The 19184-nt window shown below is 38.5% G+C and overlaps 5 protein-coding genes across 7 annotated transcripts; 2 read left to right on the plus strand and 3 right to left on the minus strand.

Annotated features, from left to right (window-relative positions):
* The first annotated feature begins 114 nt into the window (after positions 1 to 114).
* On the plus strand, positions 115 to 3782 carry LOC149009184 (zinc finger CCCH domain protein). The gene is made up of 2 exons (XM_089160564.1): positions 115 to 315; positions 2782 to 3782. The coding sequence occupies exons 1-2, from the start codon at positions 211 to 213 to the stop codon at positions 2914 to 2916; spliced, it is 240 nt and encodes a 79-aa protein (XP_089016690.1). The 5' UTR covers positions 115 to 210; the 3' UTR covers positions 2917 to 3782.
* LOC149009185 (protein NEN4-like) lies at positions 3683 to 6985 on the minus strand. The gene is made up of 5 exons (XM_089160563.1): positions 4729 to 6985; positions 4567 to 4613; positions 4429 to 4492; positions 3857 to 4030; positions 3683 to 3775 (listed from the first exon to the last, which is right to left on the minus strand). The coding sequence occupies exons 1-5, from the start codon at positions 5209 to 5211 to the stop codon at positions 3683 to 3685; spliced, it is 861 nt and encodes a 286-aa protein (XP_089016689.1). The 5' UTR covers positions 5212 to 6985.
* Positions 6986 to 7134: 149 nt separating this feature from the next.
* On the minus strand, positions 7135 to 8591 carry LOC149009186 (uncharacterized). Its single transcript, XM_089160562.1, has one exon. The coding sequence runs from the start codon at positions 8463 to 8465 to the stop codon at positions 7341 to 7343; it is 1125 nt and encodes a 374-aa protein (XP_089016688.1). The 5' UTR covers positions 8466 to 8591; the 3' UTR covers positions 7135 to 7340.
* A 1860-nt stretch (positions 8592 to 10451) lies between these two features.
* PNSL4 (FK506-binding protein 16-2) lies at positions 10452 to 14456 on the plus strand. 3 transcript variants are annotated; one of them, XM_089161995.1, is made up of 6 exons: positions 10452 to 10838; positions 11119 to 11211; positions 12076 to 12136; positions 12404 to 12472; positions 13374 to 13448; positions 14104 to 14456. In XM_089161995.1, exons 1-5 carry the CDS (start codon positions 10479 to 10481, stop codon positions 13388 to 13390), a joined length of 600 nt encoding a protein of 199 aa, XP_089018121.1. In that variant the 5' UTR covers positions 10452 to 10478; the 3' UTR covers positions 13391 to 13448; positions 14104 to 14456. The 3 variants fall into 3 exon arrangements, with proteins under 3 accessions (XP_089018121.1, XP_089018120.1, XP_089018122.1); XM_089161994.1 differs by having other exon boundaries at positions 13310 to 13448; positions 14104 to 14454; XM_089161996.1 differs by lacking the exon at positions 14104 to 14456 and adding an exon at positions 14055 to 14070.
* Positions 14457 to 14642: 186 nt separating this feature from the next.
* LOC149009188 (heavy metal-associated isoprenylated plant protein 23-like) lies at positions 14643 to 16699 on the minus strand. Its single transcript, XM_089161998.1, has 2 exons — positions 16011 to 16699; positions 14643 to 15906 (listed from the first exon to the last, which is right to left on the minus strand). The coding sequence occupies exons 1-2, from the start codon at positions 16168 to 16170 to the stop codon at positions 15608 to 15610; spliced, it is 459 nt and encodes a 152-aa protein (XP_089018124.1). The 5' UTR covers positions 16171 to 16699; the 3' UTR covers positions 14643 to 15607.
* Between the last annotated feature and the right edge of the window lie 2485 nt (positions 16700 to 19184).

Raw genomic sequence — 19184 nt, forward strand, 5'->3', positions numbered from 1 at the left:
CCCTAGATGATATAGAAAAGAAGAAAAAAAGAGACACCAACTTGGGTCGGTCCAGCCCGCGATCGACCCGGACCCGGACCCATATCATTCGATAAACCGGGTTCATCATTTTGTGTTTCTCGATCCTGGTGAAAACGAATTGAGCGAGGGAGAGAAAAGAGGTGTTTTCAGCGGGAGCGTTTGTGCTAAGAAAGAAAGAAAGAAAGAAAGATGGGAGCTGAAGAAGAAAAGCAGAGTGAGGTGGTGGTCGAGGAATCACGACCCAGGTCTCAGCCTATGACCGCGGCGCAGTTCCTCTCATGGAAACGTCACAAGGTCTGGTTCTAACTTTTCTTCGCTATAGCATTTTTTTCTTTCTTTACTTGAAGATAGATCAAAATTCTCTATGATAACCTGTTACATGGAACCCTAACTTTGGTATCGACTTTTCGGGAATATATTTAGCAACGCAGATGTGTTTTAAGCGTTGCGGTGGGACGGATTTCTTCATTCTTGACCCTCGAATCCCTTTTGTATGTCGGTCAAAAGTTAATTCTGAAGATAATATTTGTAGGAAGAAATAAATTCTCTCTTTTCAGTTATAATTCTTTGATTCCACTGGATTGTTGGCGACTTTTTGCATTCCTTTTATTTTGTTGATTTCAGTTCCCATAGAATATTGTGACGTCAAGCTTCTTGCCATAGTATGAAGCTGTGGGATCACAACGTTTTGGAGTTTATCAGAATGGTCAATACAATTGATGCGATTAACAGAAAAGTTTGAATTAGAAAGGGGGAAAAGAACTTGATGGTGTATTTGTTGACATGGAGAATTCATATGATAAAGTACTCAAGAGAGATTATTTGATAACAACCTTAAGAGAACTTTCCCCTAAAAGCCTGTTCATAAGCTAATGGAGCCCAATGCGGCCGCAAGATTTATATGAGTTCTTTCTTGAACCAGCACACGGCCTCTAGAGCAGGGCCAGCTTGTGCTTTCCTTTCAGCTCCACTCTTCCTTGGTGTCCTCGCTGTTAGTAAGTGGTTATGTCCTATTGGCTCCATTCTGGCACTAAGTGGATGGATCTTCAGTTTTAGATACATGTATTAAAGGGCTGTAACCTTGTCATTCTTCTTGAGGCAACTGAGCAAGATCTTAGTTGAATATCGTTTGTTGAATTCACACCTTTGGCAGTATAATCTTTTAGCATGCCTTTATGATACCTTTTAGGCAATAAAACTACTGCGTTAGTATCTTAAACTAATTCTAGAACCCACTATGTTGTTCATGAGTCCTAGACTTTTCATCCAGTTATTTCTGTTGGACTCTTTCATTAATGAGCTGTTATATTTCTTTACGGACTTACTTGTGCTTCAGTCTTGCTACTGAGTGTAGTCGACTAAGCTTCTATTTTCCATTCCTTATGAACATTGTCTCCCTTTTTGTTGCTGTTTCCATCATACTAAACTTGAACCTATCATAGAATGAGAGGAATTTTCTGTGGATATACAGTTCTTGAAATCTAATGGGGTGACACTCCGAATAGATTTCCTACACCACCAATGGAAAAGTTTCATTCTGCAAAATTTGTGCCCCCCTTCTTTGATATGAAGCACATACAAATTATAGAGGATACCTAACATCCCATAAGCATATCATCAGATGCTTATTTTGAGTCTTTGAATCATATTTCAAGGGGTTGAAGGAATGTTTGGTTTTGAAGGAAAAAGAATGGCTTACTTCCAAAGTCGCATTTTCTTTTCATTTGTGGTGGAAGTTCTACTTTATTTTATGATTCTCTTTTCAGTCAATGGGAAAAGAAGAGACATGAAAAGGCGGATGATCAAGATTTTGGGATAAAATTGTTGTTTGATTTCTATATCTATTTTTGTGTGTCTGTACCTTTCTGGAGAAGGTTATGTTGAGGAGCATGATGTTAATGTTGAGAATCATGATATCACCTGGAAGCATTGATTCTACCCTTTATCTTAATGCAAGTGGTGTAATGATTGTGGGATAAAGAATATATTATAAATTTTTTTGGGTCATTATATAAATTCTATCAAGTTGGGTAGAGCTTTGGATACTTGATAGGTATGGAGAAGAAATTAGTGGCCATTGTTCTATACTTTTTTGAGATATCTATTTTCAAAGCCCTAGGGAACTTGGCTGGCCAGAACGGATAACGTTTATAGGTTAGGTAGTACCAGACGAGGAAAACTATGACTTGGTGGTCACCTAGGCATTTGAAATCCCTCACTGTACTAGCAGCCAGCAATCCATTCTAAATTTCATTATGATTGAGTTTGAGATTCATCTTATGTTTTCAGATTTTCTTTTTGAACAATTTAAGGGAAGGATTTGGGAACCATGATATGGTCAATTATTGAACTTTATTTTATTTTTTTCATGATTAAAAATACGAATACCATTCCAAAACCTGGTTGAGATGTACTGCCTATTGCTGGAGAAAGATGTTCAATAATAAGGCCATACATTTGAAACTTTGGAACTTGGTTCAGTTTTACCCTGTTGAATGTACTAAATGTTCTCTGTAATCAGCAAAGGTGACCAAGAAGTCTCCAATGTGAAAATATTCGATGAAGTTCAATGTTATGTATAACCCAGATTGAGGTATCATATTCCAGCTAGATAAAAATTTGCACAAATATTTGTTGACTATGATTTTTTATGTTCCAATTATTGAACTGCTAGAGATCCCCACTCCTCTCCAAATAGATGCTGCAGGTGGTCCAGCTTCCACTGTTTGGTCTGGTAATCTTAGTCATCTGGTTTTGCAGGATGCTGATGTATCAGCCAGGAAAGCAGAAGTAGCCAGGAAGCGTGCAGCAGATATAGCTGCAGGAGTAGTGCCAATGAATGGTCGGGAGCTTTTCTTGCATGAACCTTGGGTATTTGACAACGATCGTTATTGACGTGTTTACCAAAGGAAATGTAGTTATTTACCTGTACTCCTTTTCTAATTCAAAAGTTGATTGGTAAGAAGTACTCTCTGAAGTGGCTGTTACATGCAGCTATGATAATTATCTAGGATTCACCTTATAGATTTTGAGCCATTCCTGTCAATTAGCATTATTTGAATTTGGTTGATTGTCTGTCTGTTGTTTATTTGGCTGAAAACTCAGTCTCTAGATTTTTTTTCTACCTTTCCTGGAAATGCCATACGGATCTTGTTTTGACTAAATTGGCCAACGGTTTTTTTGTTTATCCTCTTATGAAGATGACTCTGCATGTTAATGAGAACTAGGGCTCAAATTGTATGCTTTCAGTGCACCCACATTCTCCCCAAAAAAGATAAATAATGGAAAATATACTGGAGCATGAGAGACCTTCCTACATGCATGGATTATATCTTACTGGTACAAATCTGGAGGAACCTTAGTTATAGTATCCTATTGAAGGATAAAGAAATAAATCAAGGAATGGCTTAGGAGAACATTTTGTTTTACTGCATTTCAATTTCTTTCTTCCAAGATTTGAACAGTCTCTCAAGTTAGAACATAATCTGGGACCAAAGGGGGCAAAGGATGTGTTCCCTTTGAGGATCTCCTGTTCTGCTAGAAAGATTGAAGCTGTATTAGCTGTTTATGTTCTTCCTTCTGTGACCCAACGATTTGATCCTTGCAGCAGAAGTAGAGTGGAGAATCTGGAGATTACAAGGTACGGAACCTCTTCCTCATATCATCTCAACAGTGAATGTGAATGCTTGAGGACGTTAGCCAGAGGTTGGTTCTTCTGGGCCTTACACAGGAGATCTTTTACTTTCTCTGTCATCTGGAAAGATAAAAAAGAGATATCCATAACTCAGCCTTTCTTTTGGTCAGCTTGGAAGGTGAGTCTCTGAGAAAAGGGTACCTTTCCAATGTTCCCCCGTGTATAGGGAACACATCTCTGGTACCCAAGAGGAGTATGGGAAGACTTTCTGCTTATTTCTTCTCCACTCGATGACTTTCTCATGCTCCTACTCCTTGTCACAATAGTTGGAGATACCTGAGGGTTGCTAGCTAGCACGGTTGGAATGCTGGACTCCTGTAACCAAATCCACACAATATGATATTTTTTTCAGAAGGGAATACTGGTCTGGTTCAAGGGTCTGGCTTGGGTGCTGACTGCTGCGTAATTAATGCGTAGCAATTGCAGCCTACGGTCGACCGAGATTTCAATCTCGACTGTAGGCTGCGCCATTCTGCGCATTAATTGTGCAGCACTGAAGCACAACCCCTGGTTTAAAGGGAAGTAAAATTCTGGTTTGGAGAAAAAAAACAAAGCTTCCATTTGAAAAGCAAATGTAAGGTAGTTATGTAATCAAGCTTCAAATGTTTTTATTTTCCTTTTTAAAATTGATGTGATTTACTTCCCTTTAACCAGACAAAGCCTAGGAGTTATGAACCGGCTATAACTACTGTAGTAAAGATCTACTGGTTTACCAAGAACAGAACGGTAGCACATTGCTTGATGACTTCTAAGTTCATCCTGACATCATCGAGACTTCTGAAAGCAGAGGTGAAGTTTGAGTCTTGTTTCCATGGCTTCCTTAAGAATGAACAATCCAAAGCAGTGCATACCTGTGCTTTTGTTGGCCAAGCCCAAAGTAAGCCCCCAATGTCGCCATCTGAGAGATATTCAAGTTGAGATTTGGGTTCAGAATACGTTATACTCAATAAAAAAAAAAAAACCCTGAACCTGCATTTGAAACTCTGGAATTTGGTTCAGAAAGAGATGCATACCTTCATGTCACCAGCTCTCCTGCCAAACTTTTGGCTCAATGTCACCAACGAATCAATCATCCCGACGGGCACCGGAGGAGGCCGGCTAATATCGGCGAAAGCCTCCTTAATACGAGCAGAGTCGAATCTCTGGATGTTATGGCCAGCCCAAACTCGACCATTCAAGATGCCAAAGATCTGGTCTGCAACATCCTCAAAGGTAGGGGCACCAGCAATAATTTCACGTGTGATTCCATTGGATCGACTGGATTTAAGAGCAACTACAGAAAGGTCCCTGGGTCTGATGAGGGTGCAATAGCTCCCAAGCTCAACCAGCTTCCTTGGGCATATAACAATCGCACCGAACTCCAATATCCAGAATCGCTGTCCTCTTTTGTTGGGCACTGTTGTTTCCAAGTCAAAGAACACAATCTCTGCTCCTCTTCCTTCCCAACTCGAACTAGTACTCACCACCATGTCAACACCACTTGGATCAAAGACCATTAATTTTTCCCTTGATCAGGTTCTGCTATCCCATTGTTGTCATTGTGATCAAATTGGTTTATAAATTATGAAAGAAATGACCATCTTGAGATGGATTGTTTTGTACATCAGGTATGGACTTTGCTTCATGCAATTATCGTCTGCGGATCAATTATAGATGCCTTAAGGAATATTGATAATCCAGATGCGAATTCAAACTTTACAGACTTCTCTGTTGTTTCCTTGGTTTGAAGCTTTTAATTGTTTATGATAAAAAAATCATCTAAGAGAATCCTATTCTAGCTTCCTTGACCCAATTGGTTTTCTTATTATCCGCTCGGAGAAAGGTAGCAGATGGCCGTATATGTATCTCAAGCAACTTCTCTTTAGGTTCTTAGCAGGGATGGAAGAAATCGATATTCAATGCCATTTTCTGCAGCTTTGGGGTCCCAACATCTCACACTTGGAACTTGGATATTGGAAATTGGTTTCTGGGTCAAATGTCTGTTAGGGGACGAACATGTAACCCAGGTGATTTCCCTAGTCCGGAAGCATACATAAGTATAGTGCTCAAGCTTGTTAAAATATGCGTGTTTGTCTCAGTTCCCTACCACTGAAATTCATTTGGTTGATGAAGGTCCCCCGAAAAAACAACAATTGCCAAATTGTTCTGGTGGTAAGAACAACACCACTTGGTGAAGAGGTTGTGGAAAGAGAGATGGAAAAAGAAACATAATAGAAGAAGAATACATACTTCAATGGATCGAATGACAAATGACAATATATACCCATTTGAAATGGAAAATTAACTACAAAGATGTGTCAGAGAAGTTCTCAGTTCATGTCCTTCCAAGATTGTGGGGTTTTCTTTCCATCGATGATTCTAGTTCGAAATAACCTGAACCTCCGTCATTTGACCGATAAGTTTAAACATCCAACTATGGCAATGTATAAGTGAATTCCAAAATTTCTACCATCATGGGTTAATATTTACCTTTCACAGATTCCAACTAACAATGCAACACTGCCTGTTCCCCCAAGTTAGTGCCACAAGGAATGAACCAATAACAAACAAACATTATACCTAGGAGGCATAGGAAAGTATTATACAAGGATAAACCATATTGGTCTTAACACTTAAAACCTGATTGGTTGTTCCTGTGGGAAAGCATGTCACTATGGCTGCTATGTTAGTGATATAGCAGCAGAGAAGCCTTCCAACAACTGATGTAAATAAACCCCCCCCCCAACAGTGATATGACAATAAAAGATGCGATGAATGTGTCCCACCGACACCAATCGGAAACAAATCAAATGGAGAGAACTCAAGGTGTTATTCAATAAAGATAAAAGCCATAGAAGTGTGGTAGAGGTATATAAGTGCAATCACCACCAGAGCTGAAAAATGAATACAGGATTCCTATGTGGGATCACTACTTGAACAGCTTGTTGAGGGCCTTAACCTTAGCATGCAATAATACAGGTGAACATAAGGAGCAGAAAGTTACAATGTCAGCAAGCCAGTAAAGAGTGAAAATTTGAGTGCAACATGTGGATGTTGCTATATGTAAAGAAACAAGGAAGCATCATCGTATATACCAAACAGAATGACTATCTTGTTCATCAATGAAAGGATATATCATTTTTCATCGACAAGCTTCTCAAGCTTCAAGATAAGGAAACAATCATACCGAACACAATAAGATATCAGATATGAAGATTAATGCATTCTTGAGGTCCAGTAGCAAGCTGTAAGTCCCATGATGCATGAATCCTAAGTCGTGATCCGGATGCCACTCGAAAAGTACAGCCACAAGAACAGAACATTAACCAAACAACTTATAGCAGTTGAGGATCCATGGATAACTTATGGTGTAGAATAGCACCCTAGATTTAGCCCAAGCAACCTAATTACTAGTAGTCTTTAAGATGTTGGAAAGGTTAACACAAGGAACATCAATTATGCTGCAAAGAGAACAGTAGTAACCTTCAAGATGTGAAAGGCTGCTTGACAAGATTTCCAGACTAACACCCTTGAATGCATCCAACCAATGGTATCAGTCATCCATTTTCAATAGTGGTCACAATATACAACTATAGAAAAAAGAAATAACATAACCAAAGGTATATGAACAAAAAAGAAGAATACCTTAAATTCTAGTACAAGATGAATCAAAATCATCAGGAGCAACACGAGCAATCCAATTACTAAGCGTCTTCTTGATGTCACCATTGTTAACATAAGCCAATTCATACATGCTACACAAATTTACCACCAATGTCTCATTGAGAGCCACCGTCGGGATCCCCTCCAGTGCAGTTTCTAAAACCTTGATCGAATCTGACAGATCCCTCGAATACATCAAGCACAATGCCTTGTTATTTATTGCCACCACATCGGTTGGGTCTCTCTCAATGCACTTATCATACTCTCTCACAGCTGATATATAATCTTTCCCCACCAAATACATCAGAGCCTTATTGCGATTAACAAGATTCTGAAATTCCACCTCATCCGATGAGGCCCCGGAACCGCCTTCTTTCATCAAGCTTTCAACTTTAGTAAACGAAACCTTAGATCCATCAAGATCCCCAAGCTGCATCTGTATATAACCCAGCTTCGACAACAATACTGGATCCGGTGAATCAATGTTGAGTAAGCTCTGGAGCAATGTCAAGCACACGCTGAACTCCTTATGACTCAAATGATTACAGGAGATAGCATTGACAAGAAAGGCTTCCCTTTTCTTCCACCGCTCAAAACAGACATCCATGGATTTGGATTCCCTCTCCTTCAATTTGGTACGTACCATATCAAGTAAAGTGTACAATCTATCTAGGGTTTCTTGTCGCTTACCTAACTTGTGAGGGATCTCCGCGTGAAGCCATCGAAGCGCGAAAGGAACCATCGAACCGGACCTGTTAGGGTAATGATCGGGATACGACTCGTACTTATATTGAGCGTTATCGAAGTCTTCAAGAGAATCGAGTTCTTCCGCCGCATCTGCGTATTGACGAAGCTTCGTAAGCGCTAAAACGTTGTAAGAGAGATAAATCAAGTGTTCGTGTGGTTGTCGGAGGAGAGAGAGTTTTCGTGCTCGAGCCACCTTGTCGAGGATCGATCGCCATGAACCTCTGGAAGCTAGATCTTGCAGAGATGATATTTCGTAGCAGAGATCGTTCAAGGAGCTGAATTGATTGGATAGCGGATCGGAAAATGAAAGATCTCGTAAATTCGCTGCTAGGGTTTCTTCGGCATTAGATTCGTTATCCATGCCGCTGCAACCAGCAACTTCGGCTTCAAAGTTCTGAACTTCTGATTCTAAAATGCGCCAGTGCTGAAATTAGAAACTCTGTCCATTTTCCACAGAGAAATTGTGGAGAGAGAGAGAGAGTGTGTGTGTGTGCGCGCGCGTTGTTCAGATTATAAAGTCTGCTGATTAGACTGTTAACCGAGAAAATGTATAGCGTCTGCGAACCAAACGGTTTAAAAAGAAGGACCGGAAGGTTAAACCGGATAGCAGATAGAGATAAATACGGTTTAAGTATTTCTGCTTTGGAAAAACCAAAAACAGCTCTAAGTGTTTCTGCACTTTTTATCCGCATTTGATAAAACTTCCTTCTAACATGAAAACAATTCTATCAAAGTTCTTCTTGTGTTTAGAACTTTATATTTCTTGAGTACCTGTTTTTTCCAGCATTCACTTCAACCTTAAAAGTAAAAAAAAAAAAAAAAAAAACCTCAACTATTATTTTAGAAAATAAATGTAAAAATTATGGACCTATTTGATAATTCATCACAAAAAATTCTGGTGTTCCTTGTTTCGAGAAGCAGAAAAAATTAGTAAAAACCATTTAAAAACTGTTTTGTTTCGCATGATTTTTGCAACATAAGTTACAATTATGAAAATTTTTGCTTCAAGAAACACTTTTGATGTGACAACCATTTAAAATTAGGAACGGTTGAAATTTAAGTGAAATAATTTTAGAAGTGATATTTATGAAAATTGGCAATCTAAACATTCAAAAACAACAACAATAAGCCTTGTCCCAACTAAATGGGGTCGGCTACATGGATTCTTGTCCTCCAATCAGTTATGTTCGAGGCCATGCTAGATACAAGGCTTAAGCTATACATATCATGTCTCACTATTTCTCCTAAAGTTATCTTAGGTCTACCCCTAGCTCTTCTAGTTCCTTCAATATGGATTATATCACTTCTCCGAACAAGAGCATTTATAGGTCTCCGTTGAACGTGGTCGTGCCACCTCAAACGACTTTCTCTAAGCTTATCACTTATGGGAGCAACTCCCAGACCAACTCTAATATAATCGTTTCTTATCTTATCCATCCTAGTTTTGCCACTCATCCATCTTCGCATCCTCATTTACTGTACCTACCGAGTTTATTTATATGATTCTTTTTAACAGCCCAACACTCTGCACTGTACATCATAGCTGGTCGAACAACGGTCCTATAAAATTTTCTTTTAAACTTTAATGGAATACGTCGATCACATAAGATCCTGGACTCACCTCTCCACTTCATCCACCCTATTTTAATTCTTTGGGAAACATCATCCTCTAAATCACCTCTTTTACTTATGATTGAACCTAGATACCTAAAACAATCACTCTGAGGAATCTCTTTATCGTCAAATATCGCCACCTCATCATCTGCCCGATCATGACTAAAGTTACAAATTAGATATTCTGTCTTCGATCTACTAAGCTTAAAGTTTTTTGATTCCAAATCTAAACAAAATAATGAATTTTCATAAATTTTATTGCAATTTCCAACTTCGTTTCAAGAAATATATTTTATATATATTTACATGTATTTTTCTACTTTCAGAAACAAGTTTTATTGAACGTTTAAAAAAATGTTTTTATTTCCAAATACTCTAAGAATTGTTTCTAGTATTTCTTGAAGTAGGAACACTTGGTGACTTCCGAAACGGGTCCCAAGTTGTTGTATCAAAACTATTTCTTAAAAGTAAAATTTTTCATAAAGATCAATTTATGTTTCAAAACACCTGAAACAAAATTGTTTTCGTTTCTGAGAAATACTAGTAACTATATTTGGATAGGTCATAGGTCATCAAGCGGGTGCTTAAAATTAGAAACCCACTCCAAATCGGTCCAACTTTTCATTTTGTGATCCAGTTTTCAGAACCAGTTTATTAGCCACACACGGTCAGACCGGATCATCCAGCGGAAGTTGAAAAGGAATGAAAATGTGAAGCGTAGCCCACAAATTGAAGATAGGAAGAAACCCAAAAGACGAAAATGGCGGTCTCTACTCTAACTGTTGCAGCAGTTCAAAAGCCACACCTTTTCCGCACCTTCAAACCTAACATTTCTTCATGCACCATCAGAAACAACTATTCCTCTTCTTCTAATAAACAGTCGGAGCTCTCATTGGATCTGAAAGCTTCAATTAAAAAGCGGTTATCTGATCTTGGCCTTGGCTTGCTGGCGGCTTCCCTGGTGATTTTATCCCCTTTAGATGCCAATGCAACCAGGATTGAATATTATGCCACTGTTAGCGAGCCCTCCTGTGAGTTAAACTTCGTTCGATCAGGGCTTGGTTACTGCGATGTTGCTGTGGGGACGGGAAGTGAAGCCCCTTATGGAGAACTCATTAATGTTAGTTAGGAACCAAACCCAGAGACTCAATTTTCTCTAAGTTACTTTGTTTGAGATAGCTGGTCTACCATTCAATTATCTTCAATTTTCTTGTTGGTGGATTTAGTTTGATTATGTTTGATTGGTGTTTCTATGTTGGTTTTAGTGAAGATGGTCAGTGAGTGTCTAAATCAAACTCTTGGATGTAATGACTTTCCTTAAGGAACTATATCTAGTAGGTAGCTTGAAGTAATCAATGGAAAACTTTCCATGTTAATTATGCTCTTTATATTTTTTACAGGTGCATTACACTGCAAGGTTTGCAGATGGAACAGTATTTGATAGCAGCTACAAACGTGCAAGACCACTAACCATGCGTATCGGTGTTGGCAAGGTACTATGAATCAATATCTGGTAGTTGCATTTATGCTTTGGTCTTTATTTTTCTATTACTGACGACCAGATCATTGGGAAAGTGATATCAAAACACTGTCAGTTCACAATCCCAGGGTGATGAATTTTAATACCTGAAATCATGCCTCAATATTGTGGCACCTAAAACCTGTGTATGCCCATTTGGACTGGATTGCTAGTATCTCTGCTTAAATGTAATTGCATTGGTTGGTGATAGTGGATACATGTGCAACTTTCGATGAAGGGTATTTTTTTTCAATAGACTCGAAAGTAAAATGTTGACGTAGGAAGACTACAAACCCTTCTGTAATGATTTGAACTAGAATTATAAACTGGAGTGTAGAGTATTAATAAAGAAACAAAAGAATGGAGAGGCTTGTTCACCATGATGCGTGATCAAAGTTATGCTTTTGTCCATCAAACCATTTCAAAGAGAACCATAACCAATTCCCAGTATCTTTGTCTACTGAATTTCATATTACTTGCATAAAGCCTTATATTTACAACAACAACTCAGCATAATCAGGCCCATTGAAAAGGAATTCTTGACTTCTGGACGACACAAACAAAAATCATATAAGTTTAAAATAGTGGAGTTGGCCTTCACATAGGTTCTATCATATGTTTGTGTCATTACCATTATGCTACTGGAGGACAAAGAAAAAATTACCTAGGGATTTGTGAAATCTTCAAAATGTCCAATCACCTTTCGGGTTTGAAAATGTTCCTTGTATACTTCTTTAATCAAGTAGCAAATAAGAAGAAGTGGCATCTATTATGAGACAATTTATTTTGCCCTCATTGTATCATTGCCAACTACTAAATGTAGATTTTTCTTGTACAGGTCCTTAGGGGTTTGGATCAAGGTATAGGTGGAGGTGATGGTGTCCCTCCAATGCTAGTTGGTATGTTTCAATCCATAAATTAATTTAAATTAGTGGGTTCAAACCTTGCTGCTGCAGTTAAGTTGCACTATTGCAACCATCAGGTTGTGGGTTCAAAACAAGGAAACAGCCTTTCTATGGGAGCAGGGGGAAGGCTGTATACAATTTTCCCCTCCTAAAAGACTTCCTACCATTGAGTGTTAATTTTGTTTTCTTTCTTTTTCTATATTCCATTCTTTCAGAGTTCTTCTTAGGGAATGTTCAAATGTTATTTTTTCCGTTTCACAGGTGGAAAACGAAAGCTTCAGATTCCTCCAGAATTAGCATATGGACCTGAACCTGCAGGATGCTTTTCAGGTACTAGATTTTTAGCATCCAATAACAATAAATTCAAAATAAGGAGAGGTGACCAAAGATTGATGCACTTGGAATGAGCACTGGACCGAATGGTATATTGGCATTTAATGATATATGAAAAATACTCTTACAGGAAATCTTTTGCAAAATCTAGATTGCTCAAATCCAAATTTCCCATTGTGAAAAGTTGCTTGACACTACAAATCTGGATAACCCTGGGCAGAATTTCAAACAATCCCTAGAATCTTCAGATCCTCATTTATAAAGAGTGTACCCAGTGGATTGGTGCTCCTGCTGTTATGGGTCTAGTGAGGGTCAAAATGTACAGTCTTAGCCCCGTTTTCCTGGAGAAGCTTTTTCAGAACCCATGACCACGTGATTTCAATGATGGAGCTAACCTTTACTGTTGCACTGAGGCCGATTTTTGAGTCCTCATTTCAGTTTTAAAATAGTCATCTATGACTTTTCAGCGCATCCGATGCATTGATGAACAATCACTGACATATAAATGTGGAACTTGGTAAGTTAAGCTGGGGGGGGGGGGGTCAACCAATTCTCCACCCCGAAGAATGAACGGTTGACTGGTACCAAGTGTCAATTGACTTGAATTATATCCAGTGACCTTGATTAGGTTAATTCTGGTTCACTTCTGAATAAATTTGAACACACACACGCATATATTGCCAGCTTTCTCTTTGATCACTTTCCTTCTAGTATTTTGAGAAAAGCAGGCAAACTCAATTGGAAGTCTGCTTAGGTTTGGTTTGATAAGGTTAAGCATGGCCCTAGGCATGAATTTTGAAAGTACTGATATTCATTACCTTTTTTTCCTTTCAGGTGATTGCAACATACCTGCCAATGCAACTCTTGTCTATGATATTAATTTTGTGGGAATCTACAGGTGAAAAACTGGTTTGAGGTCCGAGTTCTGTGATTTCAGATACATGGGGAGGCAACAGCATTTTTCTATTATGAGGTTCTTTACTCTCCTTTTTCTCTAAGCTCTATTCAACTCTTCCACGTTGACCTAGAGGTAGAGGTAACCCTGAAAAAATGGTATGGTGCAATAATCACAAACCAGAGCAGGAAGAGCCCTCCATACTAGGGGTCCTGTCTAACAGATCCCTTGGACAACTTATTTAGGTTATCCTAACCATTGCATCTATTGATTCTGGACTATTAACTGTACCCTTTTTCAACTTCATCAGTGGTTCTTGCTCAGCTGGCTGCAATCCCAGATAAAGGAGGGTTGAGCCTTGATGATGGCTTGCATTAAGCCATTCAAACATAGGTAGAGTGGGATGGCCGAACAGGATTCATTTTGCCAACTACAAATAGTCAGGCAATCAAGGGGAAATGAAATATCATTTGAACCTTCAAGGGGAAGTTCCACTTGGTAACTTGTCCAAATAATGATCAGCTTATGCAGACATTTACTTGGCATACCACACAGCATAAGGGAGGTGCATCACCCTAGGGTCAGTTCTCTTAACAAATGCCTGGTACCTTAGAACTGACACAGTTTTTTTATCCTAGATACACTTAATGTCATTGAATGCTTAAGCTTCAAAGATAAATGCAGGGAATCATTAGGAAGGCTTGAATTAAAATCATGATTGGTTTGGTGCCAGGTATTGGTCTCTTTGTCGATCTCAGAAGGAAACAATAATCTCTGGCTTGACTGAACCTATTTCTTTGCTTTCTTCATCTCTGTCTTCTCTTTTCTATACTTCTTTTTCTCTGTTGAGATTCACAATTAAAAGTGTAGTATAAGTGTATAACATGAAGCAATTCAGTACCCATTGTATTCATGATTTTCCAGAACATTCTGTATATTCCTCCTTTTAGTTATGATTTTCCAGAAGATTCTGTCTAGTCCTCCTTTTGGTTTCTTTTTGCGATCTAACATCTTAAGGGTGATGGGTTAGATTGGAATATCAACTTCAAATGTAATCATTTAGTCTTGTGATCATTGTGACACAAGGCAAATCCCAACTGGGTTAAAACTTGACATTTGAACATGAGACTTCGAATTTATTAGTCCCCAGTATTTTCCATCTCATCTGAGTCGTCCACTGTAGAACTACTGTGAGGTGAAGAGTTTTAAGGTTTCAACTTAAGGGTGACAGCTTGAGAAAAAGCATTTTTTCGCTAAACCTAAATTCTAGGATTGGAGATTTCTGCATCTATCTTTACAAGTAGTCAATTCTGCCTATACCAAATCAGTGATACAGTGCAGACAAGGGTAAAATTGCAAAAGGAAACCCATTCTGTTGGTAGATTTGTCCAATTCCACCAAATCTGTTCGGTTTTGTCAATAGGTGTCAAAGCTGTTCACTAGAATCCTAAAACCAGTTGTCCAAGACCAAAGATTAAGAATCAGAATCTTCTTGGAACGAGGGGTTTTTTTTTTTTTTCAAGATTTCCTAGTAATAGGGATGACATCTTCAGCTAATCAGAAACTTTATGATTCTAAAGATTCAAGCCTGGATAAGTCATAATCTTATCTTTCGCATCAAGATGTTTGGACGAGGGCAGATAATTCTTTCTGGGATTAGTTACGTATTAGAAATTCCGGTTTGATTAAAATGTTCCACAGAGAGTAATCTCTTCCCAGCAAACGATGGAGACTCTAAAATGTTAAAGACAATCTTTCCTCTGATGCAACTGGGTTATAATTCTTTAAGCCTTTTAACTGAAAATATTGGCTTAACCCCCCTCCTCCCCAGCTGGAGCTTTTTCTTCTTTCTGTATGCTTTCGCGTCAGGCTCTGAGACATTATGTGCAGAGCAGGTGGATGATGCATTTCAGATCATGACAGAACAATCCAAGCCTGTTCCAGCTATAGTGGATGAGGTCAATGTACCCAATTGCGTTCCAGTTACAACAACCCAAACTAATTCTGATTCCTCTATTAAGACAAATAACATTCATTCATGTCCATCACCATTAGCACACCTAAATCCCATCTACGTAGCAAAACTGTAGTGATCCCAAAATCTTGATTTTACAGAGCTAACATCCTCACAATAAAGACAACAGAAAAAGAAGCAGATGGTTTTTTTTTACAGAGCTGGGTATTCTGCAGAGCAAAGGAAAATGACTCTCTCAGATTTCTTTCTCAAAACTCATAGTCTACATGATGGAACATGCATTTGGATTTTCATCACTGAACATGGTTGTGTATTGTTCTTCCTGTCTGCTAAAGGAACTGATGGTGCCTATAGTCTCGACATTTCTCACATAGCCAGGTGGTGCCTTCTTGTCATAAACTTGTGCCGTGTAAGGATGAGCCACAAGATTGTAGGGAACGTAAGGCCAAAATTCTGCTTTTTTCCCTGTTGACTGTGCTTTCTTCAGAACCTTGTTTCGCTCAACATACCCAGTCACAGTAACCTTATTTTGCTTCGCGTTTATTTCCACAGATTTTACACCTACACAAGAACAGTACACCTCAAGTCCATCAGCTTCAACCCTCATGAGCATAAATAAATAGTTAGCAAACCAGAGAGCCAGAAACAGAGTGTAAAAAGATTACCACTCATAGAGGAGAGGGCGTTCTTCACTTTAAGCTGACACCCTTCACAATCCATTCTGACCTTGAGCTCCACTGTCTGCATCTGCTTCCTCTTCTTCTGCTTATGACCACTGCTCAATAAGCCTGAAAAATATTCCATCGTACCTCCACCAACTCCCATATTGTATTTACTCCTGATCTCTCAGAGATGATAGAGATACAGAACTAGTAACAACTGGAAATACCCAGGAAAAGAGCTTCCAGGGGAGCCTGTTTTTGATGGACTTGGGTGGAAAAGAAACAATGCCAGTACAAATGATCTCACAAAGATTAATGAATAGGACGTTGGTTTGAGAGGTAGGCAATCTTTGGAAATCAGTAATGTGAAGAGGAGAAGAGAATGGATGAAGAACAGAGAAACAAGAAGCAGCAACAAGACGAATGCACTTGGCAGAGAACCAAAGCCTGAATTTATACAAAAACGGACGTGGGGACTAGGTAATATACAATGAAATTGCAGGAAGCTTCCTTTCACAGCTGGAAGGAAATGCTTAATTCCTTCCTTGCCTCTAAAAGGCTTCTTTAAATGTTACTCGCTCACAGTATTACTTGCTTTGAGGTATGCTTTTCACCGACCCCTCAGCTTTTGCCCTTCTTAAGGGCCTTTTGTAAAGCTAACAACGAAAGAGAGAGGTAACCCTTCCCTTCCAAAGCCAAGAGCAACAAAAATCCAACAAAGGGAGGGAAACCCAAGTAGCTTTAGCTAGCAAAAGAGCAAAGCCCTGATTTACGATGAAACTGTTAATTTTTTTATTTATTTTTTCGGTGATCCAACAATTGAAGTGTTAATTGAAAGATGGGCTTTGTGTTTTTAAATGAGAAGGATTAAAGACTTAGTGTGGAAGAAAGCTGTCTGTGATAACACCTTCTCACTTTGTTTGAGCATGCCTAAGGCTATGAAAGAGACTTTGTATCGGGTGCAATAAACAAGGGAATCTAGTGGTTGAAAACTTGAAAGTGTGAAGAGAAAAAATCAATGAAGACAAAGAAATATCAAATCTGGTTTTAAAATTTAACCCTTAGAGGTAAGAGTTTTTTCTTTCTTTCTTTAGAGTTCAGGTCACCTTTTCTTCGGGGCTAACATACTGTTTTTCTGGTACTTCTTTCACCATATAAAAGACATTAGACTCACATTTGTATGTGCTCCCCAAAGGAGAGGTGATTCAGACTCAAAAATATAACATTATAGTAATATCTTGCCATCAACCTTTCAAGGCAAAGAATTCAAACATCATATAGAGGTAGATTTATCTCGTAAATATATGGAGAAAGAAAGTGAAGGTAATGTTATCTCGACTCTTGAAATGTCAAATAAAAAATATTTAAATGTCATCGATAAATAAGTGACAATTGAGATGCCATTAGAACCAACACACAAAGAGTGGCATATGGTTTCAAAATTGCCAAATGGGGCTGGGTTGATTTAGGTTATGGTCTTTTGTAGATATGATTTGAGTGGTGAAAATTCAGAAAAAGAACCAAAATAAATTAAGCTCCTACGCGGTTGGTACAGGTTGCTCAAAGCTTGTTAGATAGAAGAACCTTTCCTTTTAGAAAGGAACGTTACTCCCTCTTCTGTTCCTCTCGCTTCATTCAAATTTAAAACTCGATATTCTACAGCTGGATTCAAAAATTTTCTTTATGGTCTCATACCCGTTGAAACTTCAACCCAGTTTCTTGCCATCACGAATTGATGGCAGGAGTGGTTGGAGGATTACTTAGGTTACAATTATTTGTAGTGGGGCACATTCATATATATATATACTCTCTCATTCCATGCGTTCCTTATTTTGGATTTTTATTTTATTTTCACACACCCACAGCTTGATGTCCAGAAAAAAAAAAGAATCTATCATAGACCAGAAGGATTTATTAGATTTGGAGATTGGAAATATAAATATTTCTTGCCTAATGGTTGTTTGGCATTTTGTATTAAATTTCAAACCCTGTGGGGTACCTATGTACGGCTGTCAAACCAATGCACTGATCCTTACAAGAATATCATAAAAATAAAAAATAAAACAAAAAAAACACACACTATAAGTATAATTTATAATTCCAACCAGGTGTCTTTATTGTTGTAGGCTTCTTGGGTGGGCCAGGCCCAGGGTCCATATGGGCCAGGGCAACTAATTATTGGTTTTCTGAATTTCGGTTCGGAAGGGTACAGGAACGGTGGAAAACCCTCCGTATGTCGAGCGTTTGCTAGACGATGTGACAGCAGCCAGCCAAATGTATTATTATTATTCAGGACCCACCTAATGATGTGACAGGTGTTGGCGCCGAGCTGTCTTGATTTTTTGAAATTTGTCTGGAGAAACCTTTTCGATTCCCTTTTCATGTGTGAAATGCTAGGAATTTGGTCCGAGGGTCTTCTTGTCAAGAGACTAAATACTATTCTCCTCGGACTTTTTCACTATACAATAAATGTGTGATTCTTGTGGGACCCATTGACAGTTGAATTTATATAAATGTGGACCCTACACCAACTACATCTATTTTATGAACTTGGCTCTCTTACTTCAAAATTTTAAAATTTTTCTAGAGAGAGCATTCTGGCTTTCTTTCTGCATGAAATATCAACACTTAATTGCCTAGTTTCTTTAAATTTCAAACCCTAATTCCTTTGGCCCTCTTTTTATGTGTAAAATACCCGCACTTGACCGTCTTTCTATGTGGTTTCATTATTTGACTCTCTAATGTTAAACCTCGACTCTGTTCAGCCATTTTAATACTATATATGTTTGTGACGACCTTATTTGATTTAAAATCTTGATTCAAGAATAGGAGGGTACAACCTTTCCTGACCTTGTTTTTTTTGTTTTTGGTACAAAGCGATAAGGTCCCAGCTTACCCTAATCAGGGTAAAAAGGGTCATGATTGGATATTTTTTAAATAAACTCAACCCTGAACCTTCCTGACCTGATGGCTGCCTTTTTGTTACTTAAAACGTATTACTAATCGGTGAGGAACCCCCTTTGTCCTATGGTTTTGTCTCGTGTTCATCCAATGAATTTCCAATGAGCATTTGAAGGATGGATTAATCTCATCTTTAACGTGTGCTAAGATATATATGCGAGACAACCCAATTAACTTTTCCTCGGTAGCCTGTCCATGAGCAATTTGTACTAGATT

Source organism: Hakea prostrata, chromosome 7, assembly GCF_041222555.1.
Source record: "Hakea prostrata isolate BN-2017 chromosome 7, UWA_Hpros_2, whole genome shotgun sequence".
In the NCBI taxonomy this organism is placed as follows: Eukaryota; Viridiplantae; Streptophyta; class Magnoliopsida; order Proteales; family Proteaceae; genus Hakea; species Hakea prostrata.

Coding starts and splice junctions, on each gene's coding strand:
- LOC149009184 (XM_089160564.1), top strand. CDS start 211: ATGGGAGCTGAAGAAGAAAAGCAGAGTGAGGTGGTGGTCGAGGAATCA. Junction 316..2,781: donor TCTCATGGAAACGTCACAAG/GTCTGGTTCTAA, acceptor CTGGTTTTGCAG/GATGCTGATGTATCAGCCAG.
- LOC149009185 (XM_089160563.1), bottom strand. CDS start 5,211: ATGGTCTTTGATCCAAGTGGTGTTGACATGGTGGTGAGTACTAGTTCG. Junction 4,614..4,728: donor GGAGAGCTGGTGACATGAAG/GTATGCATCTCT, acceptor AATATCTCTCAG/ATGGCGACATTGGGGGCTTA. Junction 4,031..4,428: donor GTGCTACCGTTCTGTTCTTG/GTAAACCAGTAG, acceptor ATTTGGTTACAG/GAGTCCAGCATTCCAACCGT.
- LOC149009186 (XM_089160562.1), bottom strand. CDS start 8,465: ATGGATAACGAATCTAATGCCGAAGAAACCCTAGCAGCGAATTTACGA.
- PNSL4 (XM_089161994.1), top strand. CDS start 10,479: ATGGCGGTCTCTACTCTAACTGTTGCAGCAGTTCAAAAGCCACACCTT. Junction 10,839..11,118: donor CTTATGGAGAACTCATTAAT/GTTAGTTAGGAA, acceptor TATTTTTTACAG/GTGCATTACACTGCAAGGTT. Junction 12,137..12,403: donor TGTCCCTCCAATGCTAGTTG/GTATGTTTCAAT, acceptor TCCGTTTCACAG/GTGGAAAACGAAAGCTTCAG.
- LOC149009188 (XM_089161998.1), bottom strand. CDS start 16,170: ATGGGAGTTGGTGGAGGTACGATGGAATATTTTTCAGGCTTATTGAGC. Junction 15,907..16,010: donor CGCCCTCTCCTCTATGAGTG/GTAATCTTTTTA, acceptor GTTCTTGTGTAG/GTGTAAAATCTGTGGAAATA.